Genomic DNA, 20,133 nt, shown 5'->3' with positions numbered 1-20,133 from the left:
AAGGACGTATGCGATTTACACGTGGCTAAAGCAGATTCCCAGATGGCTTCACAGCTTCCCTTGTATTCTCTTTAGTCTTCCTGGCCTTCGCGGTCATTTCCCTTTTCCACCTGCCTTTCCCCTTCGCTCCCTTCCTGTCTGTCTTATCTCTCTCTCCGGGCCCTGCTCTCCCATGCCGCGCCGCTCCCTCCCCACGGCCGCCCCATCGCTCGCCGCCAGCAGCCCTGCGAGCCCCTCGCTCTCCCAGCACTCACGGCATCGCTTCCACTTTGGAGCTTGAACCGGCCTTTGCCCTGCTGCAACGTTGAGTGTCGCAAGCGGAGGACAGCTGAGAAGACGATCAGTGAAAAGCTGGGGAGCGTCTGCAGCTAAACTTGACAAAATCCTGGAGCAAATACTACAGTCAGAAAGGAGCCGTGCTCTAGTTCCAGCTGGAGCATGTGACGAGATCGAAAACCCTTTGTATGCCTCTGTGAGAGCAACTGATGGGAAAAAGGAAACGGTGACATGACGAGACAGCAAAGAGGCAAAATGTGGGACTAAGGGGAGGAAAGAGAAAAAGGAAAAAAAAGAAAACAGGAAAAAGCAGGTAGATTCTTAGAGGCACTTCACATGCTTTTCTAAAAGTTGCACTTCCTTTGAATTATCTGTGCTGGAGATATTTTCAACCCAGCTCCGCTTCCCTTGAAAGATTAATTTGGCACGCATTCAATTCTCGGATGAGCTTGCAAAACATGAAAGAAGCTGCAAGTGTCACTAAAATGTAGGACCAGCCTCAATCCTGAGACTGAGAACTGTGTATCTTCCTCTTTGACAGCAAAATGGTGTCTCTTGTCCTCTCCCTCCCTCCTCACCTACCCTGACCTCCCCATGCCCAACTCCCCATAAAAGCAAGTTTATTTTTCTTCTAAATGGTGTGGTTTTCAAAACTACGTAGGATCCTGACCACGCTGAGAGATTAACTCATCTGGAATCTGATCCAAGGACACCAAGGGAAAGATTTCTGCTTCACCCCTGGGCGCACATCATGTACATCACCAAAAAAGCAACGCTCCGTTTGCTTACAGACACAGCAGTGGTAGACACAAGTCCCCTTGGCATGAACAGCAGCCCTGATCTAGGAAGAAAAACTGCAGTAATTTCAAAATTGTTGGCTGCACTTTCACAAAACTTACTCAAACCACTTTTTCCATTGATCTGACGACTCTGGTTACTCAAACAGCTCCTCAGCCTACTTCCTGTTCTGCTGGAGAGCTCAGCAGCCCCGCTAAGAAAAAGAGAAAAAAACCCCCAAATTCTAACTTTGTTTTGAGGTCATCAGAAATAGCTCTGGTGCATGATTCCTATTTTTGTTCCAAAAAACGTATTTACAACTTCACTCCCATCAGAGGGCACGGCAATCTGACCCGTCCTGCTTCCTGAGGCGCCGTTTCAGCACAGTTGGTGAGCAGAGCCCCATGCACTGCTGCCAACGAGGTCCTCAACTCTGAGCACAAAAGACCTGCTGTAGGAAGAGAGGGGAAATTCCATCTCAGTGCCACATTTTGTTGCTGCTCTGCCCATGCTGTGCTTTCCAAAGGATCCCTGACGGAGCCAGCTGGGAGGGGGATTTTGCAACGCGGGCAGCTCTCCATGGTCTAGCCATTTCTATAAACAACGCACTAACCCAGCCCAGCTGGGTTTCGTGTTATTCTTACGCTGGAACAGATTTATCCCTCGTGCAAGCCCACCAGACTCAACGGAGCTACCACAGAGCTGATCTGGCCCGATCTCATTCCAGTCTCACAACTGAAATGAAGCGACGCTCTAGAGCGTTGATTCTTCTCCATAAAAATGAGAGGAGTCAGTGAGCACTGTTCACCGGCCCTGGTTCCTGCAGTAGCAAAAGAAGACAGCAAGGGACCAGCAGGCAGCAGCAAATAAAGACTTTCCAGTGAGATCAGCTGGAACTGCTGCTGCAAAATCAGCCACTGAACCTACACCTGGAGCCTCCCTTGACTTTCCAAAAAAACGCAGGATGTTTTCAAGATTAGTGGTGAAATCTGTGGCTTTTAATACGAAAATTAATATATCTTAGGGGTTTAAAGGGATTAGCAGGTATTTTCCGAAGTATTTTATCTTTGGAGAATTTATTCCCCAAAATTCTAAGCTAGCTGTGCTGCTTTAGAGACGTTAAGTGCCATCACGTTGTTAGCGTTTCTGGGCCAAAGCTTGTTTCTCAAATCCCCACTCCGTTCAATAAACACTGACACCAAGTACTAACATTCAGTATGTGTGTTGTAAGGCGTGTTACGTTACAGCTGGCCACGCTGTCTAAACTGACTTGCAATTTAATTCCCAAGCAAGTAACTTCGTTGCATAGTATATGGAAAGTGCTGCTGTTATGCAAGACTCTGTTTTCTGACAATAGCCAGTAAAGCTGCTTTCCTCCCTTAATTTTATATCCTGGAAATATTCTAATTCTGTTTGTTACGCCAACAGTAGTTTCAGCTAGTTTCCCAAAGGCAGCTGCTCTCCAGAAGACCATCTGCATGTTGTATACAATCTTCAAAACTGCCCTCCTGGTGCGATTTCACTGAAGTTAACCCTGCAGATGGAGCCCACGGATACAGCCAAGGTCCATGCCTTTGCTCTGGGGATTATTCCCTTTAAACCTGCAATAGCTCTAAGGACGCACTTAAAGGAAGAATATCCTTGCCTCCTTCCCCTTGGGGGAGCAGAGACACATACCTATCAGCTGGAAAGGAGAAAAGTGAACACTGCAGCATCTTAATTCAAGAGGCAAACTGGAGAACGTGTCAGATGACCCGATGAGAGTAAACTGAAATCCAAACACCCTTAGAGCTGCTAGAGAACACTTGGCATCACTTCACACTGCACCTCTGCACCATTCAATGACAAGGTGGTTCAGGATGGTTCAACAACTCTGCTCAGTATTTTCCAAGTGCTGTCAGAGCCTAACATTCCTTGTCAAAAGACATGTATGACCTTCCACAGACCATTGTCTAAATGCAATTGTTTAGTTGGAAAGTCAAGATTTTTCCTAAAATGTTACAATCGTCACGAAAGTGCTGGCCAGCAGGCTCTGCACGGCCTCCCCACTTTAAGGTTAACATAGGCAGAGCTTTTTACCATCTCCTGGCTTGTGTCAAAGATCTAGGAATCACCTTTATCTGTAGAAAAAGTGATCAGTTATCAAATTATGTTTTATATAAAACATCGATAGGGAAGCGGCATGAGCCTCTGCATTCAGTTTCTGTTGTCCTCGTTCTTCGGTGACCGCTTGTATCTCTGTCTGCGCCCCTATCTCCAGATTTCGCCTGGGAGATGAGTCTGAATTTCAGCAGAGATGCGAGAGTCGAACGGCACCTGCTATCCCAGGCCTCAGGACACATGTACAAAGAGGAAGGCAGATTTCGCTTTAGCTGTGTATGGGCTTTTTGTTTCAGCTGGGGCAGGGAGGGAGAGCTGGCATTCTCCATTTGTTACAGGAAAGCCGAATCGGCTTACACGCGCTGCCCTCCTGGCCTTTCTTTCCATTCAGCCCATTTCTCGACGGAGAGAAGCAGCTATTTCCATGGCGTGTTTGCCCTGCTGTGTTCTCACAGCCCCCAGCTCTTGCAGTCAGGTGGCCGAGGCTCTGAGCTTTCATTTTTAAAAAGAAAGTACATTTCTAGCCTTCTGGCTTGCAGGGAAGACTGAAAAATTGTCCCAAGTGCAAGTTAAAGGCACAGAAACGAGGAAAACAATTGAACAAACCCGGCACTTCCAAAAAAAACCCCCTGAAACATTAGGTGGTTTTTAGGGCAATCCTGGTTGTTTTGGGGAGAGCTTGGGTTGGCAATGTTTTAACAGTAAAGTTAAATTTTTACAAGGGCATGTAGTGATAGGACGAGGGGGAATGGTTTTAAACTGAAAGACGGGAGATTTAGATTAGATATTAGGAAGAAATTCTTCCCTGTGAGGGTGGTGAGACACTGGCCCAGGTTGCCCAGAGAAGCTGTGGCTGCCCCCTCCCTGGCAGTGTTCAAGGCCAGGCTGGATGGGGCTTTGAGTAACCTGGTCTAGTGAAAAGGTGTCCCTGCCCGTGGCAGGGGGTTTGGAACTAGATGATCTTTAAGGTCCCTTCCAACCCAAACCATTCTATGATTCTATTTTATGATTCTATAAATGCACGGTCCGGAGAGCTGCAGAGCTGGTACACGCAGGCTGGCCTTGATTCCTCGTCCCACTGCGGCACTAATCACCCCCCATGGCAGAGGGACGGACCCAGCGGCACCGCAGAGAGCAGCAGAGCCGTCCCAGCCCCCACCGCTGCCAGGGCCAGCACAGCCCGCTCCTCTGCTCGGCCACTGCCAGCTCCTCGCCTCTATGCACCTTGATGATAAAAACGTTCCCATCCTGTCCACACCGTAAGATCCACCCTTCAGTAACACTAAAATTACAGCAGGCCGGAAAAATGCTTACAAACCATTCTGTTGCAGGTAAAACCCAGGATCTTCCCACAAATGGAAAAGGTCTTTCCCATGGTCCCTGCCCAAGAGGGGCTGCTGCCACACCGCAGCGTCTTTTTTCTCCCTCTTTTGTGCCCGAACCCTCCTAAGGCACAGAAGGAAGGGGCTCAGAAGAGAGTCAAGGTAAATCTCAGCAAAGGAGGCTCTGCTCCAGACACTAAGGGATGGACTTCAGCTGAGAAGACGGCACCACGTGTCCCTAACAAGGCAGAACAGACAGTGGGGGACAGCAAACTCGATGACGGCTAATGGTATAGCAAATGCGCGCGTTCCTTCCCCTCTGTCCGGGAAACTCTGCGGCACGTTTTGGCTACAGCAAAGTAATTACTAGCTGTTTGCTCGTTTCCCTTTAATGAATCAGTTGAATGAGCCTAGTATGAGTGACGGGGGAGTGAAAGTCTGCCATTCAGCTGTCTGCAAACGCTGGCTTCTCTGAAGATTTCTAGATCAGATTTCAGGGCCCCAGGAGTTTGGGTTATTTTTCTAAATGAGGTTCGACATTGCACCTTCCGGAGAAGCTGCCAGTTATCTACAAAATCCTACAGCTCTTATTCATTAGATACCACAGGTTTCAGTTTGAATCACAGCAAAGTGTGGTTGACCTCAGATTAAACTAAAGTACTTGCTCCATGGCATTAGACTTAAAGGTTGGCCAGCATGGGAGCTGGATGGAGGATGGATTTTTTTTTTTTACATCAGAGCTCAACCAAAAAAAATGGGGGAGAGGAGGTGTTGCAGGTCGGGTTGAACACAGCTGAAATCAAGGGGCTGTGGAAGGAAAACTCCAAAATGTCTCATCTGGAGCCGAAGTAAAAGGAGGTGTTTCATTTTGAGTTACGTAAATTCTAAAAAACCTTTTCTCTTTTTTTTCTTTCAATGTGTTTTAGCAGTGAGGTCAACTTTTAAGTGAAAAATGCCATTTTGAATCAAATCCACATTTCAAATGCTTGCAAAACATAAACAAACCATTCCCAAAATGAAACAGTTCATTCTGAAAGTGTCAGAATGACACGCGTCGCTATTTTTAACATTCCTCCCTCTTCCCCCACCTCTGTATTTTTTTCTAGGCCAGAACTATTCAGAAAATGTGTTTGAATTTGTGAATCATTTTGACTCCCCCTCCTCTTGACATTTGCTGGAAAATTCACTCTCTGCCAAAAAACTGTTCTTCCAGCCAGCTCCTACAATCTTCTGTCCTGCCCAGGTTTGTCTGGATGGGGCTGGGGGTCTGACTGCCTTGGGGACACAGCACAGATGGTCCAGAGGAAGAGCAGGGGTCAGGAGGGCAAACCCCAGCATCTCTCCGGGCAGCAATGGGCTCTGTGGCACAGAGCAGCTCGACCCTCCACCGTGGCTGCCCTGAAAAAGCCCCGAGCCACCCTCTCCTGAGACTGAACGGGGAGTCGGGCTCCAACGGAAGCCACCACGCAGAGGGAGTTCCTCATCGGGCTGTGGCTTCCAGATATTAGGGGAGTGCTTCGAGTTTTGGTTCTCTTGGGAAAATCTTGCATTCAACACCAGGCCCCTGAAGGTTAAGGGGGTGTACCATGTGGGCTCGGAGCTGCCTCCTATCAAGTAGAAGGAAATTTTGGCTTGGCTTCAATGGAAACATGACAGCCCTGAGGCTTGCAATGCAATATAGAGGTTTGATTCTTTGCAGCCTGGCAATTTAACAATTTATGCATTTGCAATGCGAGTGTAAATGTTACCGCTCTCATTTCTGAGTGCTTTGCTCCTACCCTGAAACTTAGCAAGTGGAAAACTTGGATCTCTTTCTCTCAGTCCTCACATCCAACCTATCTGTGAGTCTTGCAGATTTTTTCAGGATAATATCCCTAACAGAGTCTTTCCAACCCACCCCCCCAACTAAAATTCACCTCCAGGGCTCATCACCTCATATCTCAGTTTCCCATCTCAGTAGCCTTTCCTCTGCAGGCTTGCTCTGCAACGATCCACCAAGATCGCTTTTCGAACCTGTTGTTGGGCCCCCCTGAAGCTCTCTCAGCCTTCCCACCTTGATTCCTTCTCCTGAGGTGCAAGTCGAAGCTACTTGGCTTTTCTTTCAAGGCTGTGATTTATTCTATTCCCACCACTTCTTATTTCAGTGCTGAAAGGTCAACTCCTGCGTATGCTCAAGCATGAGATCAGCCTATATTAAACAGGCTCCTCTGAGCTTTCTCCCTTCTGGGAAGGGTTCCCATCCACATGAACAAACCTGGGATCTGGAACTGCCTTTAAGCTGCCCAAAAGCTCAAAGACCAAATATCAGAGCTAGTCAGCCTGTACAATACAGGGACAGACAAGAACAGACAAGGTGGCATCGTGCTACCTCTGCATTTCCCTCTCATTACCAGCCCAGCACCTGGACAAGGTTATGGTCACTTGTGACCACCTGGACTCCCACGCTGCCTTCCTTGGCTCGAAAAAGCCATTCCAGCAATGAAGGGTAACATGAGAAAACAGAGACCTGAGGAGAGACGCCAAGTCCTCTCTCCTTGAGATGAGACATAGATGAGGGGCTGCTAACAGTGAAGGAACTGAGCCAGATCCCTGGCTTCAGACCAGTTGTTTTAACTTGCTATGCAAGGGGGCTTCCACAAGAGCTGGACAACATTAGTTGCTTCCTCCTCCAAGACAGCGTCCAGTTCAGTTCAGAGCTGCTTTTCCAAAAGTTCATCTTGAATGTATGAGCTTTACACAGATTTTTTTTCAGCCGTGGTACATCTTGCTCAAAAACTGTGACACGCACTGTTTGTGTGCGGAGGTGGGAAGGTGACATCCAACAAGGCACTTCTGTTCACTTTGCAAAAAGATCAAGGTTAGTTCCCACTCTGCTAAAAGTACGGAAGGGAAACACAGGATTTGTCAAGCAGAGAGAGATAAACTGGATTGGGAACATTTTATATACAAATTCCTAGGAGAACGTTAAAACAATGGAGCTGGGAGCGCACACTTGTCGGGGTTTTTTTTCAAACAATGGCTTTCACATATTCTTTTAAAAAACAACAGAAATTCAGGTGGATAGAGATAAGACACAGTTTTAAAATCTCTTTCCTTTGTTTCCTTTCTGGACGCCCTGGTCTCCACCCCAGTAAGACATTCCTACCTCGAAACCCCCGGTGAAGGGCTGTCAGCTCTAAGTAAATACGGCTCCAAGGAGATAATAATTAACACGCTGTTTCTGAAGCTGCTTGGCAATTGCATTTCTTAGTGCCTCTTACTTCTGTGACCACATGCCTTGCTTTCGAGGCGTATCTATTAATGGCAGCCCGAGACTGCCCTAAGCAGCAGGAATGGGGGGTGCAGCTGTGTGCCAGTCCCTGGCAAGAGCAGGATGAGACAGTGGGACTCGGAGGCCAGCATGGTGTCAGCAAGTGGTACCCAGCTCTCCTCTTCCTCCTCGTGCTGTCATGACAGGCACCCACCTGGGCCGCACGCACTCGCTGCTGTCCTGTGCTCCCATCTGCAACAGCACCCAGAGGTGGAAATACCACCCTGGGGCCTTTCATGGTCACTTTGTGTGAGTACAGAGGGCAGCACGAGGTACGAGGTGATGCTGAACTCACTTCAATAGAGCTAAGCTGATATTATGCAGGCATGGATAAAAAAAGAGAATTGGGCTCCATTTCAGAGTTCAAAGAAATGTTTGAACCTGAGGGCACTGATTCAGGCTCACCTCTGATTATATCCCAAGCTCGGCCTTTTAAACCAGGTCTGTAGCTCTCAGTAAGGGCCACTTTGCAGTTGTTATTTGAGTTCCTTGCCAGTCTGTTGTTGGATTTTCCACTTGACATTATTAAGGGATTAAGTTGTTTGTCTCATCATCTTTTATCTGTCCGGTTGAGTTTCCTACAAACAGATTTGAGCCAGACCAGAGAAGATAGGAGGAAAAAAAAAAAACCCAACACTTTCAAGACATAATCATGGTTGGGGATTTGTCCTTACTATTGTTTAAATGTATTACTTTGGATATATAAACTTTGCTGACTCCTTTAATCTGGAATGTATTAAAGAAAGCATTAGGCATTACAACATGTCATTGGATTACACTGTCCCAATTCAGCTACAGCAGTGGAAGAAATATATAACAGGAGATCCTGCGGAGTTATACATTTCAGACTTAGATCATTAATTGCCATAGAGAAGATAAAAACAAATGTAGCTGAGCCTGGAAAGAATGTTGCTAAAACTGGAGAAACATTTAATGTGAGTAGCCTAGGGGTACAATAACTTTGCCTGTAACTTAACAAAACCCACCCACATCAAACATACCAAGAGAGATCGCAGATTGGACTCGCTGATCTGCAGTCTGCCAAAAAAGCAAACCTGACTTTTTTCCCATTCCTACAGATGCAGGCTTGAATGGTCCCTGCAGAGCGTTAAATATATATTACCCGTAATAGCAACCATATTGCATTTGGACGTGTTGCTCATTCTCCCCCGGCTGCTCTGTACCTTGCCCATGGTGGGAGGATGCCCCTGGGTATCTAAGGCGGCTTGTGGCTGCCGGCAGAGCAATTCCTATGGTCCACATGGTGAGAAGGAGCGTGCTCGCCTCCCCCTCACCCCTGCCCCTCCTCAGCACCCTGGTCTTCTCTCTTGTGAGGGGTACACAACGGCTCCCTCGACCATTGTATTTAAGTACCCATTTAACGACAATGTTTTGAATGCCTTTAGCTCAATCGGATAAAAGCTATTCCTACGCCTCCCCAAAACGCCTTCTCAAAGCAGGGCTGCAATGACCAAGGCTCAGCGGTGAGCTGAAGGCCGGGCTCCGCTCCTGCCCTCTTCCTGAGCAACAGGGATGGGACATTGTTCAGCGAGGAATGAGAAAACACCACCCAACCCTAAAACGCGCTTTCCAAAAAGCCACCCTGCAGATCTTTCCGTTCATAAAACTCCTGTCCCCAAAGGCTCTGAAACACTGTATATATCAACGGGCAAAACCCCTGTGGGGACCGTGTCTCTGCTTCATTAATTCAGCGTAACATTGGATTTACCACAAGATGTAACTGGATACATGCAGGGGAGAGCAAGGCGAAAAATGATCAAGGACCAAATCTGCAGCATGCTCCTGCTGGCTTCAGCCGAGATACAACAGCTTTTATCAGCTTTTTATCTGACCCTAACAAAAGGAGAGAATTGTTCAGCAAAGGAAGAGGGTTCTTTGATTCTATCTTGCTGCAGACAAATTGCCCAAGCAAGGGCAAAGGGACAGGAAGCGAAGGGGGAGGAGGAGGAGGAGATGATGCTGAAGGTAGGTGCTGCCGCTGTTCAGCTCTCTGCTAACTTCCCACTCGGTGCCACTTTCCTGACGGCCCCTTCTGCAAGCGCTGATGGCAGGGAGAGAGCTGGGCCTGCTCCCTGTCATAGCCATCCTACCAAGACGTTGTGCTGATTATTCCTGGTGTGATATATTGGTCTTCATTCAGGCAAAGGCCAAAGCATTCAGCTGAACGTAGTTTTCTGACAGTGAAGACCGCAGGCTGAAACCTCCCTCTGCTTCACACAGTCCAAGAGTCCTATTTTCCAAAACCCCAAGTACAAGACTTAAAGCCAAGGACGAAATTCCAGAAGCCAGGGATGAAACCCTAGGCAAAACTCATGTCAATTCATCGAGGTCCACCCCACGGCAACTGCAGGGGCCAACCTCTCTGCAAATCAAATGCATGAAGCAAACAGAGAAGAGACAATCTGATTCTATCTGTTGAATCAAACCCATTAAAACATCCATCGGTATGTCACTCCAGAGCCCACAGATGTCTTTCAGGGAGATGAGGGATGCTTTACTAGTACTTAAAACCACAACAGTGCTGAATGCTAATGCAGTTCCTGTTGTGTAGCACTGATCAGATAATACACTGTACTGCTTACAAGAAGAAGTTGTAAATGCTAAGCACTTGTTGTTTTACCCCCTAGTTCTCCTTCCAAAAGCAATCCTTGCGTTTTGGCTAGAAATAAATATTAGATCTGAAAGGAAGAATTGAATTCCTTCTACTAGGCTGTCTCTTTTTCCCCGTCATTAATGAAAAGAATGTTCTTTACTATAAAAAACTCACTTCTTTCTTCTCATGGCTGAAATGTATAATATTGAAATAAATATCGTGAGAGGGAAAAGGCAAATATGGGTCTTAGCAGCTTGCAGCAGCTTCAGACTCCAATACTGCCTATCTCTGAGAAACTAAGGTCAGAAAATGACAGCACTCAGTCAACGCAACCTGTGGCTGGCTACAGCAGTGAGGATCTCCACAGGCACGCAGCCGTGACAGCAGCTCTGTGGCGGTGAACTCCCACCATGGCTGGGAAAGAAAAAGCTACAATCTACATTTTCCAAAAGCTTCCACCAATTCTGAGTGCATTCGTGACACACACACACAGGCAGACTGAAACTTGCAGCTGGAGACCCCGAGCTACTGAACATACTCACGCCAACTCGTGCTGAAAGGCACTGCTGGGTGATCATCCCTGTTACAGAGCAAATCACACATTTTGCTGCCTAAACCCTGATTTAAAAGCCAAATCAGAGGCACTTGCTTTTGAAGCTGGTAGACTTCAGACTGGAGCAGCTTCCTGAACTACTAGCAGCCGCTGTGCAGGCTATGCATTACCTGGCTTTTTATGTGTATGAATAAGAACGAAATTCCAATAAATTTTATGGAAGACATTCATGAGTCCTTTAGAAACAGATTCCTCTGTCTTAAGTGCACTCCTGGGCTAGTCCTCAAAATCCCATCAGAGTCAACAGTGAAGAAAGGTACCTTAGGAGGAGACATCCTGAGGAGATGTCCAACAAGGCTGAGCAAGATGAAGTCCATCCATAAAAGGGCCATTTCAAGTGACCCAGCAAGTGGGGAAGCCTACATTCTCTGAAAAGCCACATTTGAGAATAGGGATTAGGCTGCAAAGTTACTCAGTGATTTGAAAATGTTAACATTTAGTTTTCACTGTCTGTTAAATATTAACATATCTTTCTTAGAAAGCTTGGCTGGCCTTCATTGGAAGAAAGCAGGTCAAATTTTCTGCACAAATTTACCTACTGGTATAAACAAAATAATCTCTAACAATTACAGAAGACTAATCTTAGCTGAAGTGACATTTAACATCATACATAGATGCCATTATTTCTCTAGTGAGTTAGAACAGATTTACATGTAAAGAAAACATTAGCCCAGCACTGGCTTTCAGTCATCGCATGGCACGCGAGAGCTCGGTGCTGCGCTAATATTTTCTTCACATGCAAATCTGACCTAACACATTATAGAAATAATATGGAAAACATGAGACAGGTGCTGACTACGGTTTGATTGTTTTTTGTCATTGCAAGGCTCTAAAAAGGTAAAGACAAAACTGTAAAGTTTCCGCTGATCCAGGAACTTCACTCTGCGGACATTCAGCTTAACAGCCGGAGGGTCCAACCAGCCAAGCTCCTGACATCCTGTGATTCCCATCAGGAGGGCAGGAAACCCATCTGTTTCCAGAGCTGGGGACCCTAAGGATGATGGGCCTAATGTTTGTTCTTCCTGCACCTCGGAAATACTTTGGACTTTTTTCCACTTTTTATGAATGCTTTCAGTGTGAAATTGTTTGAGAAGCAAAATATGCAAGAGACAGCAGCTGTGCTAGCAAGTCCCTCTCTGAAAAGGATCTGCTATGTGCCATGTAATTCCTGTGCTGTCAATCACGGAGAATGTGAGCAGAGAAGAAACCCTTCCCTCTGAGCTTAGAAGAGCTGGTGAAAATGGACTTGAAATAGCACCATTTGTCTCCCATTGGGTTATGGCAGCATCTTCACTTAGCTTCCGTGGGTGGGAGCCCATAAAAAAGCTGCTTATTCCCCAAGAAGGCTGCATGAGTAGGTAGAAGATACACTACCGAACAGGGAGTGGTGCTTTGTGAGCTCCCCGGAGTGCACAGCCTCCATCTACGAAGAGCCTGAAGCTCTGCCCAGCCTGCTGGGCACTGGGGGGTCCTGATCTTCTCCCAGCAGACAAAACATGCCATGCTGTCAGGTCTGCTGAACATGGTGCTCTGAGGGTGGAAACACAGAGGTGTCCACCTCATTCTCCTCTTCCTCCTAGTCTTTCCACAGCAGGGCTGAAGGAGGCTCCATCCTCTGGCAGCTCACCCGGTGTGCTAAGTACCTTCCCTGGGCAATCACACGCATTGCTAGAGTAACAGTCGTTCTTCAGAGCAAGCAAGCAGGGCCCTAATATGCTAGACACTACATTGATACTAAAATGGTGATACCACTCACAAGCTCATAAGCTTAGGAGCTTTCCAGACAAACATGGTGGGAGGAAGGAGTAAAATACATAAACACAGTCAGCAGAAAGATATACATTCGCAGGGCTTGCATGCATCACCACAGCCACATGTGGTCATGGTTTCTGTTACGCGGACACTTCCTGATCCCAGTGACAGCTAGGAAAGGGAATGAAAGTGTATTTAATTTGATCGATTTTTATGGGAACAAACCAGGAGTGCTGTTCTCAGCTTATGCCTTGGAACATCTCAAAGAGAAATAAGCAAGGGTCCCACAGGCCCTTGGCTGACACTAACCCTATCTAAACCTGGCTCCTGTCAGAAATGTGTTACAGCCACTGTGAGCCAAACAAATAAATCAATTAAAAAATCACCCGTCAGCAGCAGTGCCATTAGATTTTTCCAAAAGCTCTTGCCATTCTGCACGGGTTAATGGAAGTCTCCTATTCCGAGCAAGCTGCTCTGCCTGTTGAAAGGAGCAGAGGTTTCACAATGTACCGGAGAGTCGCTCGATTACTGTTCTGCCGTATGTCCTTGCGTTTCCACAGCGGCTGTGGGAAAGCTAGGAAGAGGAACACTGCTGTGTCTTGCACTGTTTTTCCAGGAGGGTGGGTTTTTTCCCCTTGACATGTCATTTTTCTATAGTACTTACTTGCACAATCTCTGCCTCTCCCCCTACTTGTCTGTTGCTTTGTCTCTAGCTGCCAAGGAATTGCTAAACGAGGGGATTTAGGTCAATGATGACGACTCACTGTCATGCCCAGCATTGGAATATCTTTTGCTTAAGGGGCGCAGCCAGCTTCCAAGGCTGGGGCCAAGCCTCCTGCTGCTGACTACACCTTGGTCTATCAATCAGCTCTCCCTTGGGACGAGCAAACAGGGTCCCCCAGGAACAGCAAAACTCATAGACTCCTATTTCCCCATTAAAGTCAATGGGAGTCACAGCTAGAACGGGGCTTACTTTGGGTGTGACATCCCCCTTAGGAGCTGGGCTGCAGTCTCGGGCTACCCGTGCCACTTGGAGCCTGGGACAGGAAGTACCTTCTCACTCTCCTACACACCCAGCCTGTGTGATCAGCCAGGAGGGGAGAAAGCCTTCCTCAGCATGAGACATGCAATGACGGAGACAGGTGCCTTCTGACAGCCACTGCATCGCCCTGGCTCGGGCGGTGGGCGAGCGGAGGCACCCCAAACCGCCCGCCTCGCTGTCGCAGGGGGTGTGCAGCGAGCGCTGCCCCACAGCGTTGTCAAACCACAGCGTCCCCATCCCAACGTGCCGCCTGGACAGGCTGTCCCTCCCACGCAGCCCCAGAAGTGTAATCGCTCAAGTGTCTTTGAAACTTTGCAAGCATCAATAAACAAGCGTGGGGTTCCTCCAGCAGCAGCCCACAGCCCGGGGAAACCCACAGCTGCAAAAGCCCTTACGTGGAGGTTTACTCAGACCTTAAGTGGACTTGCAATTAGACAACAGCAAAATGTCAGACTGCTCTTACTGCCACTGCACTTCAGAATTCTGCTATAATCACGGCAGGGTCGCTGTATGCCAGCGCTGCGCAGCCCACCCGGCACCGGAGCACTCCAGGGACAGGCAATGTACGGAGTAAACTCTTTCAATAAACAAAGGCAGAGCTCGTATCCGCCACCGAGCTGCTCCAGGTCACAGCGCCCAAACAAGTGGCCACGCTCCCTACCTCCCTTTTGCAAGACAACATCATTTTCTTACCAGCCAATTTGCAGGCCTGACTGCAAATGGAGTTTCCTACCTGAAGTACAAATGGAGGACGAGTCCGTGCCAGCCGGATGGATCTGCCCGTTTCCAGGGGACGCCAGGAGGAACTACAACAGACAGCCGGACATCCCTAACAGAGCTGCTAAGCCAGGCGGCCTCCAGAAAGTAAGGGCAGAAGCAAGTCTGCTGTTTATCAAACCTGTGAACGGGCTACACGAGATGTGCGGCGCAGACCGTATCTGCAGCGAGAACTGCTTCCCTGCCGCTCGTCGGTACCTCTCCTCCAGGTAGGACAGCCCTCCCCTGCGCCAGCAGTGCCCGGCGCAGACAGGCAGGGCTCTCCGCCTGCCCAGCCTTTACCCACTCAACCCAGAAGCACGATGTCGGTTTCTGTCGGACGAGGTCTCCCAGGATTTATTTTGATGGAAAAGCACGAGTTGCAGAGAGAGCTTCTCACACGTTCCCTCTCATTACACAACTCATTTCCAGACCGCGTGCGTTGTTGAAAGGAAATAGTGAGTTCATGAAAACAAATGAGTGTGCAACCCGAGATCGCTTCAGTAGCTGTCTTCTGCTGTCATTATGGATTTAAAAGATGTTGCCAACCAGTACGCAAAGTTGGGTGTTATTTATATGAATCAGCTTTGAATTACTGGGCATTTGCGCACGATCCTGCTGAGAAGTTGACTATAACCTGCCAAAGCCAGTGATCAGCCCTGCACGGGACCTGTGGAGCCCAGCAGAAAGTATCATTGCAAATTAGCCCAGCCGCTCCTGCTGAGATGACTCCAGCACTGAAACACACAATCGAGCGCACCTCCTCAGGCTGCCTGACACACTTTGGACCAGATCTTCGTCTCATTTAGCTTGGAGTAGTCCCACTGAGCCCAGCAGAGTTACTCTGATCTTAGACCCGATCTGAGCTCGCTCTGATCCAGGCCTTTTGGCAATACAGACGAGCCTTGCCTGTTCACTGCCGAGCCACCGGCCTGGCTGAGCTCGCCGGAGGCCACGGGAGGCTGCGCAGAGTCAGCTTGAGGCTCCAGGAAGCTTTCCACAAGAGCATCAGGCATGATTTTGCCCATCAGTGGAACTGTTTTCAGCAGCAAATCAGTGGGATCTGGCACTAGGAACAGTCATTAGTATGGAGAATAGAGCAGAGATTACTACAGCTCATACACACGAAACCAGCAGAATTTAATCAGCAGAGGGATTGTAGCAGCTCCCAAAGGGAACAAGCTGATTCATCAGTCGAGAGCCCCAAAATACAAAACTGTCTGCAAACACCACGAGCCACAGACTCCTAACTTCATTAACTGCGCTTTTACTCAACTGCTTCTCCATCCTGAGCAGAACTGAGCCTGAGTTCTTGGAACGGGACGAAACAAGTAGAAAAGCAAAGATATTTATTCCAGCCTGCTGAGTGTTTTATAAACCACAGTATGTCAGTTCTTCGTGACTTTGATACCTTCACTGTACTTAGATGTTTCCCTGCACCGGTCTTCCTCGTGCCATTGAGTTTAGCAAGAGTTTCACTATCATGTGTCTACGGGAAGTTAAAACATAGGGAACCACATCACTGAAAGCTGATGGGCCCTTTATCAAACTCTTTAAAATTAAGGAGCCCCTGGGTTGCCCTGCATTTTTTAGGGTTTGTCAGCGTGAGGCTCCAGTGCTGAGCTCAAACCAATGTAATGTCTCACAGCCGGAGCATGGGAGAGCCCATGTGCTGGTCACAGACCCTCGTGATGGGCACCCTGCACTGGGATAAAGTGGTTCAAAGCCCTCTGGATGAATTGTGTGACAGCTGACATCAAAGCATGCTCTGTGTGGGGCACTCAGACATGGAATGAACTCCCCAAGTGACGCAAGAAATCCTATGAGCGTCTGCCTTTGGAGAGCGCCTCAAAGCCCCCCTCTCTGAGGAGACCTTTCTGCTCGAAGGGTAATACAACACTGATGCTTGCTCTCACCCGAAGCCTCCCAACCAGTCCCACAACAAACAGAGATCCAGAAACAAATGAACCTAATATAAATACCTAATAAAAATATGCATACCTGAAATATAAGATACCCCACAAGCAAAAAGTTTTATTCAAAAGAGGAATTACCAGAAATTCTAGAGATTTTTGCTTCCATGCAAAAGGCACACAGACACTACGGTGTTGGGCATCAATATAAATTTCAACAGACAGTTGGCCCACACAGTTTCGACTCCAAGGAGGAAATAAATTCTCCCTTAGGCTCATGTAAATCATGGGAAACCTCCAGCACCCAGGGAAGCTGTGCTGAGGGAAAGCTGAGGCTCGTAACCACATGTCAGCAGAAGGCTGCAGTCCATGGGTGCATGTTAAGCATGCCGGTGGGCAGCCTGCAGCGCCGGGGAAGCACTGCAAGGACCATATGCAGCTGGACGGGAACCGCTGCGCTCCCCTGTGAGCAGGGGATTTTCAGACTAGGAACAGGGATAAGCTTTTCATGTGAAGGGAAGCAAGCACCACTCAGCCAATGGAAAGTTTCTCTGCAGACCTCTGCTGCGACAGACCTCTGCCCTCCCACTGCAGCTGTGCCTCGGAGCGGGGATGCTGCCAGCCCTCGCCCCACCTCCCCGGAGCTGGTGCAAGACTCACCACTCGGGGCTTCTGCTGGTCCAGGGTCTGTAAGAAGGCCGGTGTCTGGTCCAGAGTGCGCTCAGGGTCGCTGGAGATGTCCTCCTCGGACTCCTCCCAGGATGAGGAGAAGCCAGTGGAAGAGGCTGAGGACGACGACAGCTTCCGGACGGGCAGGCTGCCGGGGGGTACAGTGCCTGCCTCCTCCTCAGGGCCCCCCAGGTCCGTGACGATGACGGCGGGGATGCTCCCGCCAACGGCTGGGCACTGGCCCTCAAGTCCTGCGGGGGCCACCACCACTTCGCCTCGATATGGTGCAGGCCCTGAGGGCTCCAGGGGGCTGCTGCCCTCCGCCAGCCCCACAGCTGGGACCACCATCACCACCGGCCTCCCCGAGGGTTCTGCAGTGCTCGGCCAGACCTGCACCCCACCAGCATCGGGGGCCTCACTGTCCCCGTAGGCTCGTGGCCGGGGTCCAGTTCCAAGTCCCACCATTGGCGCCGTGGGGCTGGCGGGCCGGGGCCGGGATGGCCGGGGGCTCCGGGGCGGCTGGGCGGCAGAGCTGTGCGCCTGGATGTGTGCCTCGAAGAGCCCCACTTTCTGGTTCACCTGGACATTGTGCAGCTCCCGCTGAAGCTGCCGTGCCGTGGGGGGTCTCGGCTGCCCCTCTTCACCCCGGCTGCCCCGCCGCCCCCTGGGGCTGCCCGGCTGCCGCAGGGACTCCTCGAGCGGTGGGAAGAGGAAAGCAGGGCCACGGCGCGGGGAGCGGGGCAGCACAGGGGCCGGGCTGAAGACGGGGAGCGGGCGGCAGCTGCCGGGTGTCTCCGGGCCCCTGGGCAGCACTTGTCCGGCAGGAGGCGGCGTCTTGCTCCCGCCGCTTGTCACCTCGCTGTTGCTATTCATCATCACCAAGCTATTGAGCGCATAGCAGTACACGGCCATAGTAGTCAGCCGGGGCGCACAGGGGGGCCGCCGCCGCTGCTGCTGCCTCGGCGCTCAGGCTCCGCGGGGCTGCCGAGGGTCTCTCCACGCCAGGACCAGCAACATCGCCGGGAGGCAGCAGGGGAGCTGGGCTGGCCCCGGCACACAGCTCCATAAAACGGGACAGCTGAGGAGAGAGAAAGAGAGGCAAGCAGTGAGAGTAGCTCTGTGCCCCTCCTAAGCTCACCCTCCAGCTGTGCACACAGCTGGCCAGACTCTTCTCTTCCGGTGTGCCCCCCCCAGTCCCTGCACACACCTGCATGCATCCCCAGTGTGCCACCCCTGGGGACATGGCTCAGCCTGGTCGTCAGAAGGGTCTGAGCCAAGGGGAAGTCAGGTTTGGGGCTGTTTCCCCTCTTTCCTGCCTTCCCTGCCCCCTCTCTGGGTTGATGGTTGATGCAGACACAGCAGCAGTGTCCGAGAGGACACGCAGTCAGCAGCCGTTCCCACAACAGAGTTAGGGAGTTATGGCCGACTGGTGTGAGCTGAAAGTTGGCAGCTTTCAAGTTTTGGTCCCAAAAGCTGACATTTTCTGAAAGAAGTGAAAAAACTCCAAGTAGCTCAAATTTACCACCTTCCAGTTTGTCACCTACAACAGAGATCAAGCCTCAAGCATGGATTTCTCTTCAGTGACTCACGTGAAGGCTCCCTGATGGCACAGTTTTGTACGGTACAGGACCACATCTCCACTACTTCCCTAACTTATCGTGTGCAACAACATGGCTTTGCACATCTTCACACGCGTCCTGTCTAAACATGCCTCCACTGTGCACGTCTGCCTTCTGGAACACCGACTACTGCAACCAAGTCACAGCCCAGGATCCTACGCACGGACACGCGTGGTGGTGTGTGCCCTGCTGCGTGTGCGAGTGTGCACGCGTGCGAGAGAGACTCTGCTTTTGCAGGTGACTCCGTGCCCCTCTGTACTTCAGCGTGCCTCCCTTCGTGTCCGCTTGCCCCATGTGCTGCTGAAGTTGCAATGCCCACCCCACGCTGGGGCACGGGAACCCAGGAGATCTACACAAACACGCTGCCTACACAGGTGTGCAGCCTTGTTTACGCACACGTGCACTAACTCTGGCTATGATGTACATGTCTCTCGAAGCACTTGTGTGCGATGCTGTCAGCGGTAGCCCCGCGCATCCCTGTGAGGCTCCTGGCAGGTCTAAGCGCAGTCCTCACTCACTGGGTGACCAAAAGTCTTCCCATCCCTTCGGGAGCTGCTTAGAGGCAGCGTGAGGCTCAGCAGAGCCCGGGCGGCGCGGCCACCCCCTCTTCGCAGGGATCCCCGGCACTGCAAGGCTCCCAGCGCTCTGGCTCGGGTGTGAAAGCGAGCACCGGCGCAAGGTGCTCAGCCAGATTTGGGGCGCGGGCCAGCCTGCGCGGGGCCAGGGCAGGGTGCGGGCCAGCCCGCCCGGCCCCCGGGGCAGCACCCTGCCCCTCTGCCCGCCCCCACCTCGCCCCTTCCTCCCACGGCTGCTGGGGGGTTACCCCGGAGGAGGGGGGGGATCGCGTCCCCCCCACCGCCGCCGCTTACCTGGAGCAGGATCCGCGCCCGCCCTCACTGCGCGCCGCCCGGCAGCGCCCGCAGGCGCCGGCGGCCGCAGGGCGCTGCCGAAACCATCTCCGCGGGCGCGGTGCACGGCCGGGAGTCCCGCTCTGTCCGCGGATCCGAACGGCTTCCCTCGCCCGGAGGTGGCGGAGCGGGGGGGAGGGGGGTGGCCGGGGGGGCGCCGGGCTGTCTCTCCTCCGCGCTTCGGCGGCGGAGGCTGCGCGGGCGCGGGCGGCTCCGCGCTCCGGCCAGGTCCGCGCCGCGGCGCGCGCTCCCAGTGCGGCTCGAAAGGCGGAGAGAGGAGGAGGAGGAGGAGGAGGAGAGGGAGAGGAGAGGCGAGGAGGAGGAGAGCGGAGGGAGGGGGTAGGAGAGCAGGAAGGAAGTTGTGAGCCTGTCTGGGGTTGAACTCAGCGGAACAAGTTTCTTTTTTTTTTTTGCCTGCTCGGCGCTGCTCGGCTGGAGGGAAACACTGAAAAAAAAAGTTTC

General features: G+C 50.8%; 1 protein-coding gene across 1 annotated transcript in view; it reads right to left on the bottom strand.

Moving 5' to 3' along the window:
- The window catches only part of ITPKB (inositol-trisphosphate 3-kinase B), a 71,813-nt gene extending 51,917 nt beyond the window's left edge, over window positions 1-19,896 (bottom strand). Inside the window, exons 1-2 of the mRNA XM_068412198.1 lie at window positions 19,633-19,896; window positions 17,136-18,222 (exon numbers count right to left, since the gene is read on the bottom strand). Coding sequence (XP_068268299.1) covers window positions 17,136-18,056 — 921 coding nt within the window. The 5' untranslated portion in view covers window positions 18,057-18,222; window positions 19,633-19,896. The remainder of the gene's footprint in view (window positions 1-17,135; window positions 18,223-19,632) is intronic.
- Window positions 19,897-20,133: the final 237 nt, after the last annotated feature.

The sequence above is a fragment of the Nyctibius grandis genome, chromosome 1, assembly GCF_013368605.1.
Source record: "Nyctibius grandis isolate bNycGra1 chromosome 1, bNycGra1.pri, whole genome shotgun sequence".
In the NCBI taxonomy this organism is placed as follows: Eukaryota; Metazoa; Chordata; class Aves; order Nyctibiiformes; family Nyctibiidae; genus Nyctibius; species Nyctibius grandis.
This window is presented reverse-complemented; position numbering and strand designations above follow the sequence as displayed.